Source organism: Carcharhinus amblyrhynchos, chromosome 26 (genome assembly GCF_965287045.1).
Source record: "Carcharhinus amblyrhynchos chromosome 26, sCarAmb.v2.hapA, whole genome shotgun sequence".
Classification (NCBI taxonomy): Eukaryota; Metazoa; Chordata; class Chondrichthyes; order Carcharhiniformes; family Carcharhinidae; genus Carcharhinus; species Carcharhinus amblyrhynchos.
The window spans coordinates 13,111,043-13,130,439 of record NC_137349.1 but is presented as its reverse complement, the minus strand read 5'-3'; the positions used below and the strand labels follow the sequence as shown (position 1 = coordinate 13,130,439).

The following is a 19,397-nucleotide window of genomic DNA, read 5'->3' as shown; positions in this document are numbered from 1 at the left end:
GTTTTTCAACTCTTCCAGAAGATTCTCTAATTTTCCCTCCTCAGGGAGGCTCCGTATCCAGAATGAAAAGCACTGAGCCGGTGTTATTTGGTGCCAGTTTTTATTGCTTGGTTCAGTGTACAGCCTGGACTTCACCACAGGACACTGACCACCATCAGTATTCAGACACAAACAACTCAATGCACAGGGAACCCCCCCCCCGCCGCACTCCCCCCAGCATTGCAAATCTCCAAACTGACCTGGACCTCTGAGGGGATCAGAGAACTGGGGGTGGGGGGGTGGGGGGGGGGGGGAGATGGAGGGGGATGGTTGAAGAGAAAGAGGCCAGTTGGAACAGAGTCATAGAAATGGGGAAGCAAAAACAAAAAATAAACACATCAACAAGTGAAAGCTACTTCAGAAAAAAAGTAGTCCTGGCTAGTTTTCAGGTATTTATACATTTAATAATATAAATCAAAAATCTTTCTTAGGTTCCAGACCATCCAATAATATAAAAGCACGGGGGGGAGCAGGGAATAGCCATACACAGCAATTGTATCAGTTTCCTGGTTACATCACAAACTCTCTGGTTTTAATATCACAACAAAGCCATGTTTCCATTGTGGAAATTGAAAGAAAGAATTGCTTTCATTTAAATTCTCTTTCCAAAACCAGTGTGCCTCAGGCAAGGGGCATAATACAGTGCCCAGCGGTGTTGTTCCAACTTCCGAACAGACATCTGGATTAATACACGCAAAGAGACAGCACAACGCTGTACCCTCGCTTAGTATGTTCGAGATCCAAGAGCAATCAAAAGGGCCTGCACAACACAAACATTCAGCGTTGGAGCCAAAGACACAGGTCTGAAAGTGAAAGCAGCCCCAAATCCACAACAAATTTGGTCCCAATCTGTCCTGTAAACTGGGTGAAATCCCCAAACCCGGCGCAACAACCCCCAAAACACAACCTTCATCCCCCCCCGCGTCACAGCAGGAAAACACAGTCAGGATTAAGTGCAACTTTCATTCCCAGTTTCTCACAAATGCCCTTTCAGGCAATGCAGCAAATCCAAATAACAGTGCAAAGTATAAATAAGCCCTCCTGGGGGATTAGACAATCTCTATCACTGGCAAAGTTACCAACTCTCCAAAACTGGCCTGGAGTCCGCAGGAATGGAAGATTAGCTGAGGACACAGGTAGGAATAAAAACCAAGGAATCAAAAACGTGACGATTGGAAAAAGTTTGTTTTGATCAAAATTGTTTGTTATAAAAATACTGGAGATTGGGGAAGATGGCTGTTAGGGTGAAGATTCGTCCAATTGGATAACGAATAGTCTGTCTGCTTTCTAATTTGTCCGGCCACCAGACATTCCCAGAGCCAATGGGCAGAGTACAGGTTGGGTGGTTCAAGGTGAAAGGTCAGGTAAGAGTTGGCAACCCTAGCATCAGGAGGCCTGAGCAAACATTGGGTGGCAGAGCAAGGGTTTATAGGCCTGAAATGTTTGCCTCTGACCTTTAAACTCCATCAGATACCCTGCCTCAAATCCCAATTGTCACCTTATCAATAAACCAGAAAATTAACATTTTGACATGCAGAGATTTTTTTTCAATAATGTGAGGCAGCCTCTGGCCAATGTTCAGCATGAGCCCAAACTAGGAATGACAACACTGGTTGACCTTTCAATCACCCCTCCCACTCCCATCACTGGTTACCAGAGAGCTGCCAATGGATATGCTGCCTTCCTCACTTGGAAAGCAAGCAGACTATTCCTTAATCTGTTGGATAGTTCTGGAAACCATAACGCTTTCTCCAATATCTGTAGAGTTCACATGAAGAACATTCTTTGCTAGTTTCTAGCCAATCTGGTGAAAACTAAGTGCCAAGATATCAAGCTTCAATTTTAGAGAGTTGGCAATCCACACTGTCTGTCCCATTCAGTCTGATTAGTTAATGATTTAAATACTTCAACCATTCCCTTCACAGACCACAGGAATCTACAAATCTTCTTCATTAACAAACTCTTCCCCTAAATGAACACGTCAGAAATCCAGCGTCTCACTCAGCTATACATTCTTTTTTTTTTAAACAATTTAGAAAGCAGAGATTTTTACATCAAAGTTAAAATCACGTCTACAGGAGTGACAATACCTAGGCCAAAGAGCCTGAGTTTCTACTGAGACAGGTTTTCTTTAGAAAACAATCCATCTTTCACTTCCTCTCCTGAAGGTGCTGACTCTCACTGGGGTACAGGGTCCCCTCCTCTCCTGAAGGTGCTGACTCTCACTGGGGTACAGGGTCCCCTCCTCTCCTGAAGGTGCTGACTCTCACTGGGGTGCAGGTTCTTCCTCCTCCCCTGAAGGTGCTGACTCTCACTGGGGTACAGATACAAACTTGCTATCCTTGTATTTTGCCCCAATGTCTATTGGTCAACCAGGGATCAAAGGAGTGAATAGGAACAAGACTTATCTACAGAGACATTGCACTAAACGCTGTCCAAAAGGCACTGTACATTCAGGGAGACTTTTAGGAAGGGATCAATTAACTGTGTCGGGATGATGAAACCCAGTAAGTGCGTCTTTGGATTAAGGAAGGAATCATTTTCCAGCACTCAGTACCTACCTGGCCAGGTAATCAAACAAACTGGACTCTAGCCGCACATTGAATAGTTAAAGTTTCAATGAATTTTAACTCCATCCATTTGGATACAATTGTGCAAACATGGAAATATAACACTGATTAAACAAAAAAAAACCAAAAAGAAAAGTCCACAACTGATACACAGAATCCAGTTCAATACATCCAGAATTCCTGGCTCCTTGAAACCCAGAATAACTCTTCCCCAAACTCTCCGTCAGAGAGGTAGCAAGGGTTGCCAACTCTCCACAATTCACCCGGAGCCTTCAGCAATTAAAAATTAAATCTCCCAGCAGATAAAATAAAAAAAAAGGAGAAAAATCACAAGAATTCTAAAAATTAAACATTAATGGCAAATCAGATTTGTCTGATCAGCCTGTTAGTTTCAGACATCCCTGGAGACTCTACAATTCCTCAATGTTTTAAAACATCTTGGTCAGTTCTCAAAACCCTTTCCTAGGGAGAGTTCAGGACAGGCAATGTGGCTTCAGTTGGCAACCCAAAGGAATGTGGGGGGGGAAGGTGTGTCCGAGTCTCAGTCACATTCTTCAAGTCACCAGTATTCGGCAGGGAGGCTGAGCTGGGATCAGTCAGGTTTACATAAACTGTACTCAACTCCAAAATGGCAATAACAAAAATCCCAAAGTTGTAACTTCCACATAACAAAAAGATTGCAGAGACTCCCATTATCTGGAATTCTGTTGGGATAGCCAACAGATAAAAAAGGATCAGAAACATATGCTGAACCAAGAACTCATTCCAAGTGCAATAAGACAAGGGAGAAACTTTGCATAATTGATCGTGAGTAAGAGCATTTACTGCTTCTCTTTATACCTGTTTGCAAGTTTCACGGGGCAGCAGCTTAGAACAAAGTCGGAATGGAAACAAATTCAAAAACCTTCAAATCCGGGTGGAGTTTGGTTGAAAGATTTTCCCGTTTGTGGGTACGGCAGGAGAAAACTGCTCAATAGGGAGCTTTTCAAAACATTACAGACCAAATCAGAGTGATTGAGGTAAACTGTTAGATATGCCAGAGTCCGTAACCACTCAAAACAGTGGAATCTCTCAAACAATTCCCAGATGGACACAGTGAATCGACTACACACACACACACACACACACACACATACACACATCTTCATCCAGTGGGAGGATTCCTCACTAGCATCCGGCAAAGTACTTGCCTAGACGGAGAAATCAAAATGCAAAAATTAGCGACATTGCCAACTGGTAGTGACAAAATAGAAAGTAAATCAGCATTACCCAGTTGTTCGACCCAGTGTACGGCGTCACAGATTTACTCAGTGAAGATTCATTAAAGTTTATTTATTAGTGTCACAAGCAGGCTTACATTAACACTGCAAAGAAGTCACTGCGAAAATCCTTTAGTCGCCACACTCCGGGGCCTGTTGGGGTACACAGAGAGACTTTAGCATGGCCAATGCATCTAACCAGCGTGTCTTTCAGACTGTGGGAGAAAACAGGAGCACCCAGAGAAAACCCACAGAGACACAGGGAGAACATGCAAACTCCACACAGTCAGTGATCCAAGCTGGGAATCAAACCCAGGAACCTGGCTCTGGGAGGTAGCAGTGCTAAGCACTGTGCCACCCATACCCAATATAAACATATTCCTCAATTTCAATAACTGAACATCTGGAACTCTTACCTGTAACTAATTTCTTCTTTACCAGTGAGAGTCTGTATCCACCTCCAACCAGACATATATCAGTGCCAGACATCGTACTGCCCTCGCTGGTAAACTGCAGAGCCAGGGGTGAAGGCTTATTGGGGCCATCAGCTACATCCCAGCTTGCACGGAGCAAACCTTTGCCTGCAGGAGCCAGACGGACAAGTTAGCTACAGATTTCCAAGAAGAGAGAGAGAGCAGGAGAATTTTATTGTGAACAAGCTACATCCCGCACACTTCAGTCTCAGGTCATGGGCACCAGATCGAGAGAGTTCACTGGTGCAAAGGAGCAGCAACCCTAGTTCAAATGGCACAAGGGGAGGGAGCCTTCTCAGGGCAGCAAGGGATGGGCAATAAATTCTGCCTTGCCAGTGACAGCCTCAGCCCTGGAATGGTGGGCTTTCTTTCCCTTGTCATGATCCTGGTTGATAGACAAGTCTGACCCCCAGATCTCCCTTGCTAGATCATTATTTTTTTAAATGGTGGAGGGTATTTACTGAAGAGATTCACAGGAGTCTGCTGTTAATTTTTTAACAAAGAGATACATTGTCCAGACAAGAAAATGTTGGAAAGTTTTCAACACAGACATTAAGAAAAACGATTCAGATTTAGACAATACGGACTCAACACGCCAGAAAAGAGTTGCTGTTAGAAACAGACCAAGGGCTGGTTCAGAAGCCCCACCACAATTGGTACATAAGAACATAATAAGAACATAAGAAATAGGAGCAGGAGTAGGCCATCCAGCCCTTCGAGCCTGCCCCGCCATTCAATAAGATCATGGCTGATCTGTCGCTGCTCAGTTCCACTTTCCCGCCCTCTCCCCATAACCCTTAATCCCCTCTCCTATCAAAAACCCATCAACCCGCGTCTTAAAAATATTTAGCGAGGCAGCCTCCACAACTTCAACGGGCAGAGAATTCCAAAGATACTCCCCAAAGATATCCAGAAAACTCACCAAATTCCCTATTATTCTAACCTTAGAGCAATATGGGTTTCCTCTGGGTGCTCCGGTTTCCTCCCACAGTCCAAAGATGCGCAGGTTAGTTGGATTGCCCATGCTAAATTGTCTTAGTGTCTGACGATCTGTAGGTTAGGTGGATTAGCCATGATAAAATGTGTGGGGTTACAGAGATAAGGCAGGGGAAGTGGGCCTGGGTAAGATTCTCAGTCAGAGTCAGTGCAGACAAGATGGGCCAAATGGCTTCTTCTGCATTGTAGGGATTCTATGATATGACTATATTCCTCAATATCATTTCCAGCTAGCGAGAGCCTTAGACTTTTATCTTCACCCTCTACAACGGAACTAAAATCCATCTCTCCCTGGCTCTCTATGCATCTCTCTGATCCCCTGTTGCTGGGCAACAGCAGTTTCTGTAGTTTGTGTTTTTTTTTCACAATTTCCCAAAGCTACTGACCTCTGGATAACCCATCTCCTCACTTCAATGGTCATAAATGCTCATCGTATATAAACAGGGCCCATACTCAACTCACTAACCCAAAACCAAACCTAGATTTTCACCTTTCTTAACACAAAAAAACATCATTATACCTTTGTTCCTAACACACATCCCTGCAGGGCAGAGAGGGGAGGGGTGTGTTTAAGGGTGATCAGGGGATGAGTGTGGAAGGGGCTAGAGGGAATGGATTTGCAGGGCTCCTGATGAGGTTCTAGTGCCTCAGGGTCTGGAATGGAACCCCCTCTAAAGTTTAAATAATTGAACAACCTCTGTCTCTGTCACTGACCCATCAGCCGCTCCCTCCATAATCCACTCTGAAATGGGGTTAAAATCACTTGGTGGCACCAAGGAGTCCGGAGGATCACAAGGAACTACAAAAGGTCGTGAATGTAGCCCAATCCATCACGCAAACCAGCCTCCCATCCATTGACTCTGTCTACACTTTCCACTGCCTCAGCAAAGCTGCCAGCATAATCAAGGATGCCATGCACCCCGGACATTCTCTCTTCCACCTCTGTCCTTCGGGAAAAAGATACAAAAGTCTTAGGTCATGTACCAATCGACTTAAGAACAGCTTCTTCCCTGCTGCCAGACTTTTGAATGGACCTACCTCGCATTAAGCTGATCTTTCTCTACACCCTAGCTATGACTGTAACACTACATTCCACACACTCTCGTTTCCTTTGCTATGAACGGTATGTTTTGTCTATATAGCGTGTGGGAAACAATACTTTTCACTAATGTTAATACATGTGACAATAATAAATCAACTTTTACTTTCCAGTTAGGCATCAGGTGGGAGACGAGCCCAGTGGAGTTGGTTTGTAGCCACCCTGTCCAATTTTACCATCTTCCATCCCTTCTGCCTGCTGCCTGGAGTCAGAGTGACAGTCGGACAGAGGGATTAATATCAATGCCAGTATCTGTCCCCAGCCTGCCACCCGAGGAGCTCCCAGACAATGGGAATGGTGAGAGGAACGTGTTTGCACCCTCCATTCCAACACAATTTACCTTCGGTTCCTGACTGGTTGCAGATATCCGGAAGCTTCCACCACAGCCTCTTCTGTTTGGAATTCCTTCAGGAAGAGAAACGGAGAGTCAGCCCCTGACTGGATGTCAAAGCTTCCTCCATCACTGACTGCTGTGCCTGGGCCCCAATCTCCAGGATTCCCTCTGCAATTCACTCAGCCTCACCAACCAAACCTTTCATCATCATCATCATCATCTTAATATCCCTTCCAGTGGCAGAGTGTCAAATTGTGTCTGATTTTGGATGTTTTATTAATTAAAAAAGGTGCTATATAAAATACAAGTTACCAAGATGATACTGAGGATAGGTATGGCCCCAGCCTGAATTATCGTTGTATTTTTTTGGGTTGGTGGGGGGGTGGGTGTGGTGAAGAGAGGAGGAGGAACAGCAGTGGGAAGTACCCTCTTTGGGGAGGAGCTCAGTCAGCTCCCCCACTATACTCCTTATACACCTATGACTGTGGCCAAATTCCACTCCAATTTGATTTTCAAGTTTGCTGATGACACCGCTGTAGTGGGTCGGATTTCAAACAACGAGGAGACAGAGTACAGGAATGAGATAGAGAGAATCTGGTGAATTGGTGCGGCAGCAATAATCTCTCCCTCAACGTCAACAAAACAAAAGAGAGTGTCATTGACTTCAGGAAGCATAAAGGAGAACACGCCCCTGTCTAAATCAACTGAGCAAAGTAAAAAGGGTCAAGAGCTTCAAGGTTTTAGGTATTCAGATCACCAATAACCTATCCTGGTACCCCACCCCACCACCCCCCATGCCAACACTATAGTTAAGAAAAAGCCCACAGTCGCCTCTAATTTCTCAGAAGACTAAATAAATTTGGCATTCACCATCTTTTACAGATGCACCATAGAAAGCATCCTTTCTGGTTGTATCACAGCTTGGTATGGCCCTTGCTCTGCCCAAGACTGCAAGAAACTACAAAAGGTTGTAAGTGTAGCCCAATCCATCACGCAAACCAGCCTCCCATCCATTGACTCTGTCTACACTTCCCACTGCCTCGGCAAAGTAGCCAGCGTAATCAAAGACCCCCACTCAGCCTGGGCATTCTCTCTTCCACCTTCTTCTGTCAGGAAAGAGATACCAAAGTCTGAGGTCACGTACCAACTGACTCGAGGACAGCTTCTTCCCTGCCACCATCAGACTTTTGAATGGACCTACTTTGCATTAAGTTGATCTTTCTCTACACCCGAGCTATGATTGTAACACTACATTCTGCACTCTTTCATTTCCTTCTCTATGAGCAGTGTGCTATGTCTGTATAGCACGCAAGAACTAATACTTTTCACTGTATGCCAATATACATGACAATAATAAATCAAATCAAAAATTAATTCTTCCAACATACTAACCGGAGGAATTACATTGGCTGCTCACCCAGCAACCCCCTGCCCAGCACCCATGCCATCCCTCGCCTCACTCTCCCCCACCCAGTCTGTTCCTGACATCTCACCAGACAGCGTTGGGCTGAGACTGGATGTTACTGACGTCTCCTTCCAGTGGTACCAAAGCATGGAGGTTTCTCAGTGGTGTTGCTGTGGTTTGTGTGTCATACTCATAATCCATGGTGACCTCTGTGTAATTGGACTCACATTTCCAGTGAGCAGCAACTTTCAGGGGAACAGCCGGACAGTCCAGCGTAGCAACCTGCAAAAAAAAAACACACACACCACACCACAGTGAGCATGTCGCTAGAACCTCACTTCACAATTGGTGTTGTTCTGCCCCATGCTACACACACAACCACTCTGGCAACGCCTGTTCCTCATCCCTTCATCCTAATGCCTCCCCCTCCTTTCCTCCTAATACCTCCCTCCTTCCCCCTCCCTTCCTGCTAATACCTCCCCTTCTTCCTCCCTCTCCCCCCTCCCTTCACTCTGGGATTTACAGGTGTTGTAAATGCTACAAACGTTCACAGTTAACAAGGAGGCCATTCAGCCCATTGTCCTGGAATGGATGCACATGTGGAATCTCTGTTGTTTTCTGTTATCAAGCAATTATTTCTGGTAACGGAATGGATTGAGGTGGCATTGGGGTGAGATGGGGGAAAACAGTGAGCAAAGGGCAGTGTTGGGGGCAGGGTGAGCGGTTAGTGCAGGCAGGGGAAATACCGACACCAGAAAATCTACAGAAAACACTGGTCTCAGTTAAGGGCGATCAGGAAGCTGCCAGATTGAAAATCCAGAGCAGTTTACTACTGTCCTTTAGTGAGGAAGCCTGCCATCCTGACCCAGTCTGGGTATCTCTCATCAATGTGGCTTGTTTTTAAATCTTCTCGTGAGCAGTGTGGTATTTCCCGAGTTATACCATAACGATCAGGAATGAATGGCAGCCAGGTCAGTGACACTCAATCCCAAGACTAAAAACAAACAGATCACTCAGCCCATCAATATTACTGGAATTGTGTTGCGCTTAGCTATGTAACAAGCATGGGAACAGGAGGACATTCAGCCCCTCTAGTCTGCTCCATAATTCCAACAGATTGTGGCTGAACTGTCCCTCAGCCCTTAGTTATAAACAGGTCAGAAGCTCCAAGGTGTTTTATGGAGTTAGCCTTGATTATAAAAGTTTTGCAATTTGAATTTCGGCACAGGTAAGCATAAGATATTTCACCCCAGGTATGATTCAAATGACATGCTAGGGAGCTTTCATTAAGCACAGTTATTTAAGAATACAGTTAAAATAAGACAATTGATAATAACTTTTACCAATTACAAGGAAAAAAATGACATTGTATAAACTTAACAGCTTTGAATACTGTGCCAACCAAACAAACCTTCCTACATATACACACCCACCCCAGGTTTAACACAGAAAAAAATGCTCACGATGCCCGATTTTCCAGCTCTGAATTAGTCTTTTGGGTGGAGAATTGAAACCCTGACTTCCCAGCCATAACGGTTCCAGCCCACCCTCGAGGTAGGGGCACGGCCACTGCTGCCTCTAGCTAGCAAACCACCAACAGCAAACTTTCACTTCAGAAAGGTAAGGAAACCTGCTTCCAACTAGCCTGCAGCATTTCTAATACCAGAGAGAGAGAGAGAGAGGCGCAACACACTGCATCTAGCCTGGAGTCCAAACATAACAGACTAACCAGCAACCAAAAACAAAGTAGAAAACTCCAGTGAGAAAAAAATAATCTGACTGACTGACAGATCAGGTGGGACATTCTCCTCCAACAGTTCAAAAGGGTCATAAAACTCAAACTCCAGGACATTGCATTAGGCCCAGATTAAAAATGAAGAAAAAGCCTATTACAGACTCTAACAACAACAAAAGGACATCGACTCAGACTGGTCGGCAACAAACGCAAAAGACCCTCTTTAAAAAAGCTGCAGGGAAACATGATTAAAATACATTTCTTTAAGGCACAGTAGCGTCACATCTTCCACAAAGTAGTTTTTATGTATGAAGAGATATGTAAAATGATAGGTGCTACATAAATCAAAGTCCATTGCCAGAGAATTTCCCTGATCTGTACCTGGTACTTGAGGAGACTGATGTTGAAGTAAGAGGCGCTGGGGTTCTGTTGGGCTTGTTTCTGTAGCTGAGCTGTGAGGGAGGGCATGTTCAACCAGAAATCTTTCACATCGCAGTCACTCTGTGACGGGTCACTGCACGGAGATACAAGAGTTAGATTACAGGCGAGCGGAAACGGAGATTCAATCAGTTTTTCAGTGGAATCTTCCGCCCGCTTGAAAGCGGCAGCAGAATCTACCACTTCCCAATCTCTAGATCTTCACTTCTGGAGACTATTCCCATCCTCTCTATAAAAATCAATCTCAGCCTCAAACTTCTCAGAAGAGTTCTGGACTTCCAATCCTCCATAAAGGAAGCACTTTCTAATATCACCCCTGAACAATCCGGCTCAAAATTAAAGAATCTGATCCTTTGTTCTGGACTCCGCTTTGAAGAAATACTTTCTCATTATTTACCCCATTGACTCCTTTGTCACTTTAACTAGAGCCTGATACCATAATACCCAGAAATACCCCCGCCCCCCCTCCCCCATCGTGACCATTTCATCTCCAAGATACAGGGCCCAGAATTTATAGAAGCTGGGAGGAGGAGGCAGCCATTCGGCCCTTCGAGCCTGCTCCACCATTCATTTTGATCATGGCCAATCATCAAATTCAATATCCTGATCTGCCCCCCCACCTATTCTCCCATATCCTTTGGTCTCTTTAGCCTCAAAAGCTATATCCAATTTCTTGTTGAAATTCATTGGGGGATCAGACCAAACATCTACAATTAAAGCTCATTTCTCCACCTTGCCTTCCAACTGGCTCAAGATAAAAGGCCAACATTCATAGAATCGTAGAAACTCTACAGTGCAGAAAGAGGCCATTTGGCCCATCGATTCTGTACCAACCACAATCCCATCCAGGCCCTTATCCCTACATGTTTACCCGCCAATCTCTCTAAGCTACGCAACTCAGGACACCAAGGGGCAATTTTAGCATGGCCAATCAACCTAACCCACACATCTTTGGATTGTGGGAGGAAACTGGGGCATCCAGAGGAAACCCACGCAGACACATGGAGAATGTGCAAACTATCCACACAGACAATAACCCAAGCCAGGAATCGAACCCAGGACCTGGGAGCTGTGAAGCAGCAGTGCTAACCACTGTGCTACTGGCCTTTTTTGATTATTTAACAGAAAATTTACAGCAGAGAATCAGGCCATTCAGCCCAACGGTCTATGCTCGAGTTTGCGTTGCACATTAACGTCTTTCCAGTCCCAATGGTAGCGACTTCCACGTTCTCAGCATCCTGGCTGAAGGAGTTTCCCCTGAATTACTGATTGAATTTATTAGTAACTATTACATAATCGATAGCCCCGAGCCCCGGAAGCAGTTTCTCCCATGTCGGTTTTGCTGAACCCTTTCATAATTTAAATGATGCAACTGGTCACTCCTCAGAATTCTTTTTCTTAAGGAGGCCCCAGCCTGTTAATCTTTCCCAATGGTTCTACGGTTGTCCGTGTAAATCATTATTGCACTTTTGCCAAGATCCTAAAAGAGGCCAGAACCATACAGGGTTCTCCAGTTTGTATCTATCCAGCAATGTTTAGGAATTTTTGTGTCTCAATAGCTAAACCTTCAGCATAGTTGCTAACCACTCATCATTTAAGTTTTTTTTGTGTGTTATCGTCACAAGTAGGCTTACACTAATATTGCAATGAAGTTACTGTGAAAAATCCCCCAGTTGCCACTCTGGCACCTGTTCAGGTACATGGAGGGAGAATTTAGCACAGCCAATGCACCTAACCAGCTTGTCTTTCCGACTCTGGGAGGAAACCACAGCACCCAGAGGAAACCCATGCAGACATGGGAAGAACGTGCAGACTCTGTACAGACCCTGACCCAAGCCGGGAATCGAACCTGGGTCCCTGGCGCTGTGAGGCAGATGTCTCACAGGCCTGTCTCTTTGCTGCGTGTGGGTATTACACTTTATTTTTGTTTCAACAAAGGCTGTCAGAAGGTGGAAGTGAATTGAACCACCCAGACACTGAGCTGTTGCTGCGGTCCAGGCCTCTCCATCCTCACCTGTATAGAAACTGGGCGTTGGGCAGAAACTGTGCAATCCTGTTGGCGTTTAACAGCCTGAAGCTGATGACAGCAGGCGACGGATTCCCACTGAAGATCCGAATTATTCCCGCTGGGAAGGACATGGTAACATCTCCAGTCAACTTTACAATTACACTGCAAAAAGGAGGGAAGTTTCACCAAATTCAGAGAACACACACAAGCAGAAACACTGGCTGCATGTCTTAACAACCTCACCTCTCTCTGCCCCATTTCAGCTCAGTCGTTACCGAAACCCTCGCCAGGATTTTTTGTTATCTCTAGATTAGACTATTTCAACACTCTCCCGGGCAGTACCCCTCAGTGCGTTACCCCCAAATTTCAGTTGATGCAAAACTGTCTTGTCCATAATCTAATTCTGTTCACCCATCACCCCTCATGCTCGCTGACTTTCACCAGCACCCAATCTGACAATGCCTTGATTTTAACATTCTCAGCATGGTTATCAAATCTCTGCTAATTCTAAAACCTTCTCCAGTCCTGGAGCTCTCTGTACTCCTTGGAATTCTGGCCTCTTAACATTGCTCCACCTCTGGTGTCCGTGCTTCCAGTTGCCTGGGTCCTTGAGCTCTGGAATTCCCTCCCTAAACCTCTCGGCTTCTCTCTCCTCCTTAAACCTTACCGGATGTTTATGATCCGATATCTCCCAAAATGGCTCAGAGTCCATTTTTAAAAAAATAATCTCATGAGGTGCCATGGAATGTTTCACTGGACAAAAGGTGCTTTATAAATGCAAGTTCCTTTTCTAGTTCTGATTTGTCAAAATAAAGTTATCCATTGAATGGGAGACACTTGATCATGTAATCAAAACAATTTAAGATTATGCAAATTACTGTGGATGCTGCTGGAATCTGAAAGATTTTGCAAATATACTTCTCAACATGAAGCAATGCCTCTCTCTACAACTCTAAGATGTTAATGTGATGCTGCTCTATTGCAAACCTGTCCTTAGAGGGAAAGATTAAAAACTCCTGTCATCCTACATGTTCTCAGGATGTCCCAATTTAAGTTTCTCCGCGAATGTAGACACCATTGTAATGTTGTAAACCAAGCAGGCAACTTGTGCACAGCAAGATTCCACAAACAACGTGACAACAAACAGGATATCTGCTTTAGGTGTTAGTCGAGGAATAAACATTGGCCATAATCCTGGAAAGAACATCGCTGCTCTTTTTCAAAATAGGCCTGGGGGAATATTTTTTATCCTCTGGAGATGACAGACAGAGTTTCAGTTTAACGCTTCAGATGAACGATGACACTCTCTGTGCTGGCACTAGGGAGTAGCTTATGGGGCTCGAGTCCCTGGAGTAAAACTCAAACCACCATCTCCTGTTTGAGAGAAGGAAGGGGGAGCGCTGCCCACTGAGTCACCATCAACACTTAATACCAGGATGGAAACATCACCTTTTGTCAGATCTGTCCAAGTCTGGACTCTGTAATAAATTCATGATGACAGTTACCCAAGCTTTGGGTATCGATACCCACACTTACTTTGCAAAGTCTCCACCCCGGAAGTACGCATCGATACACTCTGTGAATGCAGCTGCAATAGGCAAAGCCTCATGGCTTCCTGCTGTCACTGGACTCGGACCTCGGGAAATACCTGGGCATTAAAAAAATAAAATCAATGTCGCCACATTCAGGAAGATTTTCTGAAGGAATCCAGGAACAACAACAAAACTACTAACCATGCAACATCCAATCAACCCAATGCACTGTGATCACAATGAGGATATTTCCATCTTATTAATCCTGTTAGCACACCTCAAACTTCATAATTCAATCTGGTGGATATTGCAAAAGTGTGGCTGGAAGCTTAGTGCTGAATGGACCTTGGTATTGTCACATCCAATGATGATGATTGAACAGTTAGTGCTCAGTTCTCAGTACAGTGAGACACACAATTCTCAAAGTGATGAGCAACAAACTCAGGAGGAAGCTGGAACTCCTGACTGGGGGGAGCTAAGAGACAACACAAGTCTCCAGTCAGCAGCTCATCAACTGCAGCTATCTAACAGCAAGTACTGCGAAGAAGGGTTGTATTTTCAAAAGCACCTCAGATGACCTCAGAATGCCCTAAATGCTTTGAGATAAACAAGTAATTTACTGTTGTAACGTAGGAGGAAATTTGTTCACTGTAGTATCCCAGCAACAACAATATTATAATGATCAGGTAATCTGTTTTAGATGTTGGACAAGGGAAATACATTGGCTAGAAAATCAGAACTTCCCCGCTGCTCTTTGAACAGTGGCTGTGAGATACTCAAGAAGGTTTAATGTTTCTTCCAAAAAAAAAAGGAATCTTCAACAATGCAGCCAGTACTGGGAGGGTCATCCTGGATTATGGCTTCAATTTGGACTGGAAGCTTCTGGCACAGAGAACGCCACCTCCCCCCCCAAACCACAACTGAAATTTGGCAACATCACAGGCCCCCTGTGTGATTGAGAGTAATGGAGAACACTTACACGCACTGAAGGCTGGAGTAGAGGCTCGATTCCGACAAGAGCGCGTTGCGGCTGCTTCATCAACTTGACTCGGAGTGGCTGTAGGGGGAGGGCTCAGCGGCGCGACAGTCGGTGGACTGACAGACCTGGGCTGAAGGGAAAAAGGAATTCATTACTTTATACAAATACACACAGATCATTACAGCTGATCACAAGCTGAACTTTCCCACCAAAAGCTGAGTTAAGTTTGAGTAATTACCACAAATGGGCCTTCAATAAAAGGGGATAAAAGCTTTATTTCTAGAACGTCATTCAGACGCTCAGGATATCCCAAAGGACTTTGATCAGCTGGGGAAGTGGGCTGAGGAATGGCAAACAGAGTTCAATATAGGCAAGTGTGAGGTGTTGCATTTTAGGAAGTCAAATCAAGATAGGACTTTCATGATGAATGGCAGGGTCTTAGGGAGTATCGTGGAATGAGCTGCCAGAGGAAGCGGTTGAGGCAGGGACATTGACAGCATTTAAAAAGTTATTTGGACAGATACATGGATAAGAAAGGTTTAGAAGGGTATGGGCCAAATGCAGGCAATTTGGGTTCGCCTAGATGGACATTTTGGTCGGCATGGACCAGTTTGGGCCAAAGGCCCTATCTCTGTGCCATAGATCCTAGCCAATGAAGTGCTTCTGAATTATCGTCAGCATTTCAGTGTGGGATTTGCAGGATCCAATTGATGCACAGCAAGATCCCATTAATGAGATAAATGACCGGCTAATCTATATTTCAGATATATTGGCAATGGGATCAATATTAACTTCAGGACACTGGGGGAAAGTCTGCTGTTTGGCAAATAATAGCCAGGGGATCATTTACATCCACCTGACAAGCAGCCGGGACTCCAGTTTAATGTCCCCTCCAACACTGCAGCACTCCCCTCAGTCTTGCACTGGGTGCGTCAGCCTGGATTATGGGCTCAAATCTCTGAATTATGACATGAACCCACGACCTTGTGAAGAAGAGACAAGAATCAAGCTGTCCTGCACATGGAATTAGTTCATTTTTTTTTTAAAATGGGAGCTAAGGCAGTGGATGACAAACCAACTTGAGCTGAGATTCATCAAAAGGTTCCTCAGACAGTTTCTCTCCTTTAATCCCCATCAAGCAGCTGAACAGTTCAGTACAAATTGGAGGGCTTGGAATCAACGACCACAGACATTGCCTTGTAATAGTGCCCTCAAACCCAGGAGGTCACAATTTGTTGTCTCTGTGGCAACAGGAGTGTCCTTGGACAAAGGGTCAGCATTGGGAATTTGCACAAAGATGGATAGGAAGGGATTTTGAGCATTGGGATTCTGTAGAAAGAGAAAGGATTTGACTCATCGAGTTTCTAAACTTTGATCAGCTGTTTGCAGAGTGGAAATGAGTGAACAGCAGAGATCAGACGTACTGCGTCCGTTCCTTCCAATGGAATGTGGAAAAGTTTCTTTTTTGAGTGGCGGCGTGGAGGAGGAACGAAGGCCGTCTCTCTGACTGAGCTCTCAGCCTGAACACTGGCAATTCCTGTGGACACAACCAGATACATTCATTCAACCCAACTGAATACCTTGATATAACAATATACTGTGTTGGATGGAGACAGTGTGGGAGGGAGCTTTACTCTGTATCTAACCCTGTGTTGTCCCTGTCCTGTCCCTGTCCTGGGAGTGTTTGATGGGGACAGTTTAGAGGGAGCTTTACTCTGTATCTAACCCCGTGCTGTACCTGTCCTGGGAGTGTTTGATGGGGGACAGTGTAGAGGGAGCTTTACTCTGTATCTAACCCCGTGCTGTACCTGTCTTGAAAATGTGATGAAACACTGGGTGCCTGAAGTCACAACACTTTATTGAGTAAGCCCTTCTCCTTTAGATCAGGTACTTGCAACAGACTAACACAGACTCAAACATCGGTCATTTCTCCCCTTGTGGATCCAATCCCAATCAACATGGTCACCTCCTCACTGTCCTTTCATGTTGCAAACTCCTCAGTGTCAAACCTGATCCACTGGGATTCCACACAACAGGGACTTGGATTAAGGCAGGAAGACAGTTCACTGCCACCTTCTCTGGGCAGAGAGAGATTGACAAGATGATGCCTGCAGTGATTGTATTCAAAAACGTGGATGAATTTGAGCAGAGGTGAGGGGATAGTATCTCACCCATTCCGTCATGGAAGAGGCACTGCAAAGGAAACTAGATTTCTTCCCCTTCACAAATCCCTAAACTAACCAGACTGGATGGCTGGAGGTGAGGTTTACCATCTGGGGTACAACAATGGCCACTGACCTCTGAACGAGGCAGTGGGGTTCTTGTTCCTCATCATTGGCCACTAACAGATTGGAACCAGCCTATAACTGAACATTACCCTGGGTGACAATGGAAGAGCGTGTTTTTTTTGTTGATCAAGGAAAACGAAAGCAAGAAATAAAATGCAAAGACCTGTGGTAGTCGTGGCAGCAGCTAACGCATGGAGACCTGGAACAGGGAGATTAGCTTCTGATTGTGAGTCCACAGGAGACAGCTCACTGTCAGTCACAGTAGTATTATGGCCTCGGTCTCCATCGAGATGATCCACAGAGAAGATTTGCTCATTTGTCTTTTGGTTACAAACAGGCTGGAAGGAAGTTTCATTGCAGGCTGGGCAGAAGGTGTTGCTGAGTGGGAGGGAAATCGGAGGTGTAACAGTCTGGGGGGTCCAAGGCCTGGATTCCGGAGACGGCGAGGAACCGTCAGTGGTTGGGAAAGAAGGAGAATCAAGACCCGAATCTTCAACAATTTCGAGTCCGTTGGAGCCAGTTGGAGCGCCCAAAGACAGAGGGTTCACATTGACTTGGTCACATTGGCCTGGAAAAAGGAGGGAAGTCTTTTAGTAAGAACAAGCCATTGGTACTAAAAAAGTAGACACCAGCTTAAACATTCATTTTACCAACGCACAATCTACACAATGCACTGCAGCGACTCTGCAAGCTTCTGTCAACAGAACCTTCCAAACCCGTCACCTCTACCACCTGGGAGGACAAGGGCAACAGACACATGGGAACACCACCACCTGCAAGCTTCCCTCCAGGATACTCACCAACCAGACTTTGAAATATATCACTGTTCCTTCACAGTTGCTGGGTCAAAATGCTGGAACTCCCTCCCTCACAGAACTGTGGGCGTACCTACACCACATGGACTGCAGCAGTTCAAGAAGGCAGCTCGCCACCACCTTCTCAAGGGCAATTAGGAATGGGCAGTAAATGCCACTGTGGCCCAATCCTGATAATGAATATTTAAAATTACTTGTTATTTGTTAACTGCCTTAGTGAGATTTGTCAACCCTCCCAACATTGCACGATAACAGACATTTTGCAAGTTCCAATCCAGGCTTTAAGATCTTCGAAGTTCCCAGCATTGAACCCGAATTCGAAACAACTTCTCTCTGGTGACGTTAAGATCTGGCCGAACTCTATTCAGGAGCAGAACAAAATACAACTTTGAACCAACTCATCTTGGTCAGATGTTGTGTATTTCAGAGAATTACTGGCGGCACAGTGGTTAGCACTGCTGCCTCACAGCGCCAGGGACCTGGGTTTGATTCCTGGGTGAGATTTTCCAGCATTCTCTCTTTTGGTTTCGATTCCTGACTTGGTCACTGTGTGGAGTTTGCACATTTCTCCCCATGTCTGCATGGGTTTCCTCCGGCACTCTGAAGATGTGCGGGTTAGGCTTATGGGCCATGCTAAATTGACCCTAGCGTCAGGGAGATTAGCAGGATAAGTACATGGGGTTATGGGGCCAGGTGGGATTGTGGTCGGTGCAGACTCAATGGGCCAAATGACCTCCTTCTGCACTGTAGGGATTCTATACTGAGAAAAATATTTGGGGAGGGAATCAAATAGATGGAGCATAAAAAAGGTACAAACAATGATTTTGAGAGTTTAATTGCATTATTTGCTCCACATCAAAATAGAGAAAAAACATTGTAAAACTGGAATTGTCATTGGGTAGAAGAAATAAGTCTCTTAGCCAGTATTTTGGACAATGTCACCGATATAGAGAGTGTGTGTCCCAGTCCCAGATGACGCCATTCTACTCAACTTCCATTGTGATAACAAGGCAGACTGACTACTGCGTCTGACAAAAATATAGAAGGGTTTTTTTATAAATAAAATGGAAGAGTTTGTGTCAGTATGGGTGCAGAGTTTTTGTATCTTCATGCTTTTTCCTGGGTGATCATTGCAAAGTAGAGCATGGATTTTCAGACTGATGAACAGGCGCAAACACACCTCATCGGGCTGTGACCATCTTTACCACAGCCAATAACATGGGTTAGTCGGAGATGGTGGAAAGGTTGCCTGGGCTACTGTAGCTCAGCCATGAGGTGCAGCTCGGAGGTGTCTCTCGCACCCAGACACGAGATTCCTATTGTAATCAGAGGCAGAATTCCCAGCTGGAGCCCGGCTCTTCTCTAACCAGGGCTGCCCTGAGAGGGGTTCGAAGCTGGGATCTAGTCAGGAGGCAGGGATGCTACCA

At 45.2% G+C, this 19,397-nt stretch overlaps 1 protein-coding gene across 1 annotated transcript in view; it reads right to left on the bottom strand.

The window, feature by feature from the left end:
- Positions 1-306: 306 nt before the first annotated feature.
- Positions 307-19,397, bottom strand: part of LOC145358544 (F-BAR domain only protein 2-like) — a 57,853-nt gene continuing 38,762 nt past the window's right edge. The window contains exons 18-27 of the mRNA XM_080212693.1: positions 17,319-17,723; positions 16,292-16,404; positions 14,868-14,997; positions 13,893-14,004; positions 12,363-12,518; positions 10,292-10,424; positions 8,264-8,457; positions 6,777-6,841; positions 4,285-4,449; positions 307-3,799 (exon numbers count right to left, since the gene is read on the bottom strand). Of these exons, the coding sequence (XP_080068819.1) occupies positions 3,777-3,799; positions 4,285-4,449; positions 6,777-6,841; positions 8,264-8,457; positions 10,292-10,424; positions 12,363-12,518; positions 13,893-14,004; positions 14,868-14,997; positions 16,292-16,404; positions 17,319-17,723 (1,496 nt within the window). The 3' untranslated portion in view covers positions 307-3,776. The remainder of the gene's footprint in view (positions 3,800-4,284; positions 4,450-6,776; positions 6,842-8,263; positions 8,458-10,291; positions 10,425-12,362; positions 12,519-13,892; positions 14,005-14,867; positions 14,998-16,291; positions 16,405-17,318; positions 17,724-19,397) is intronic.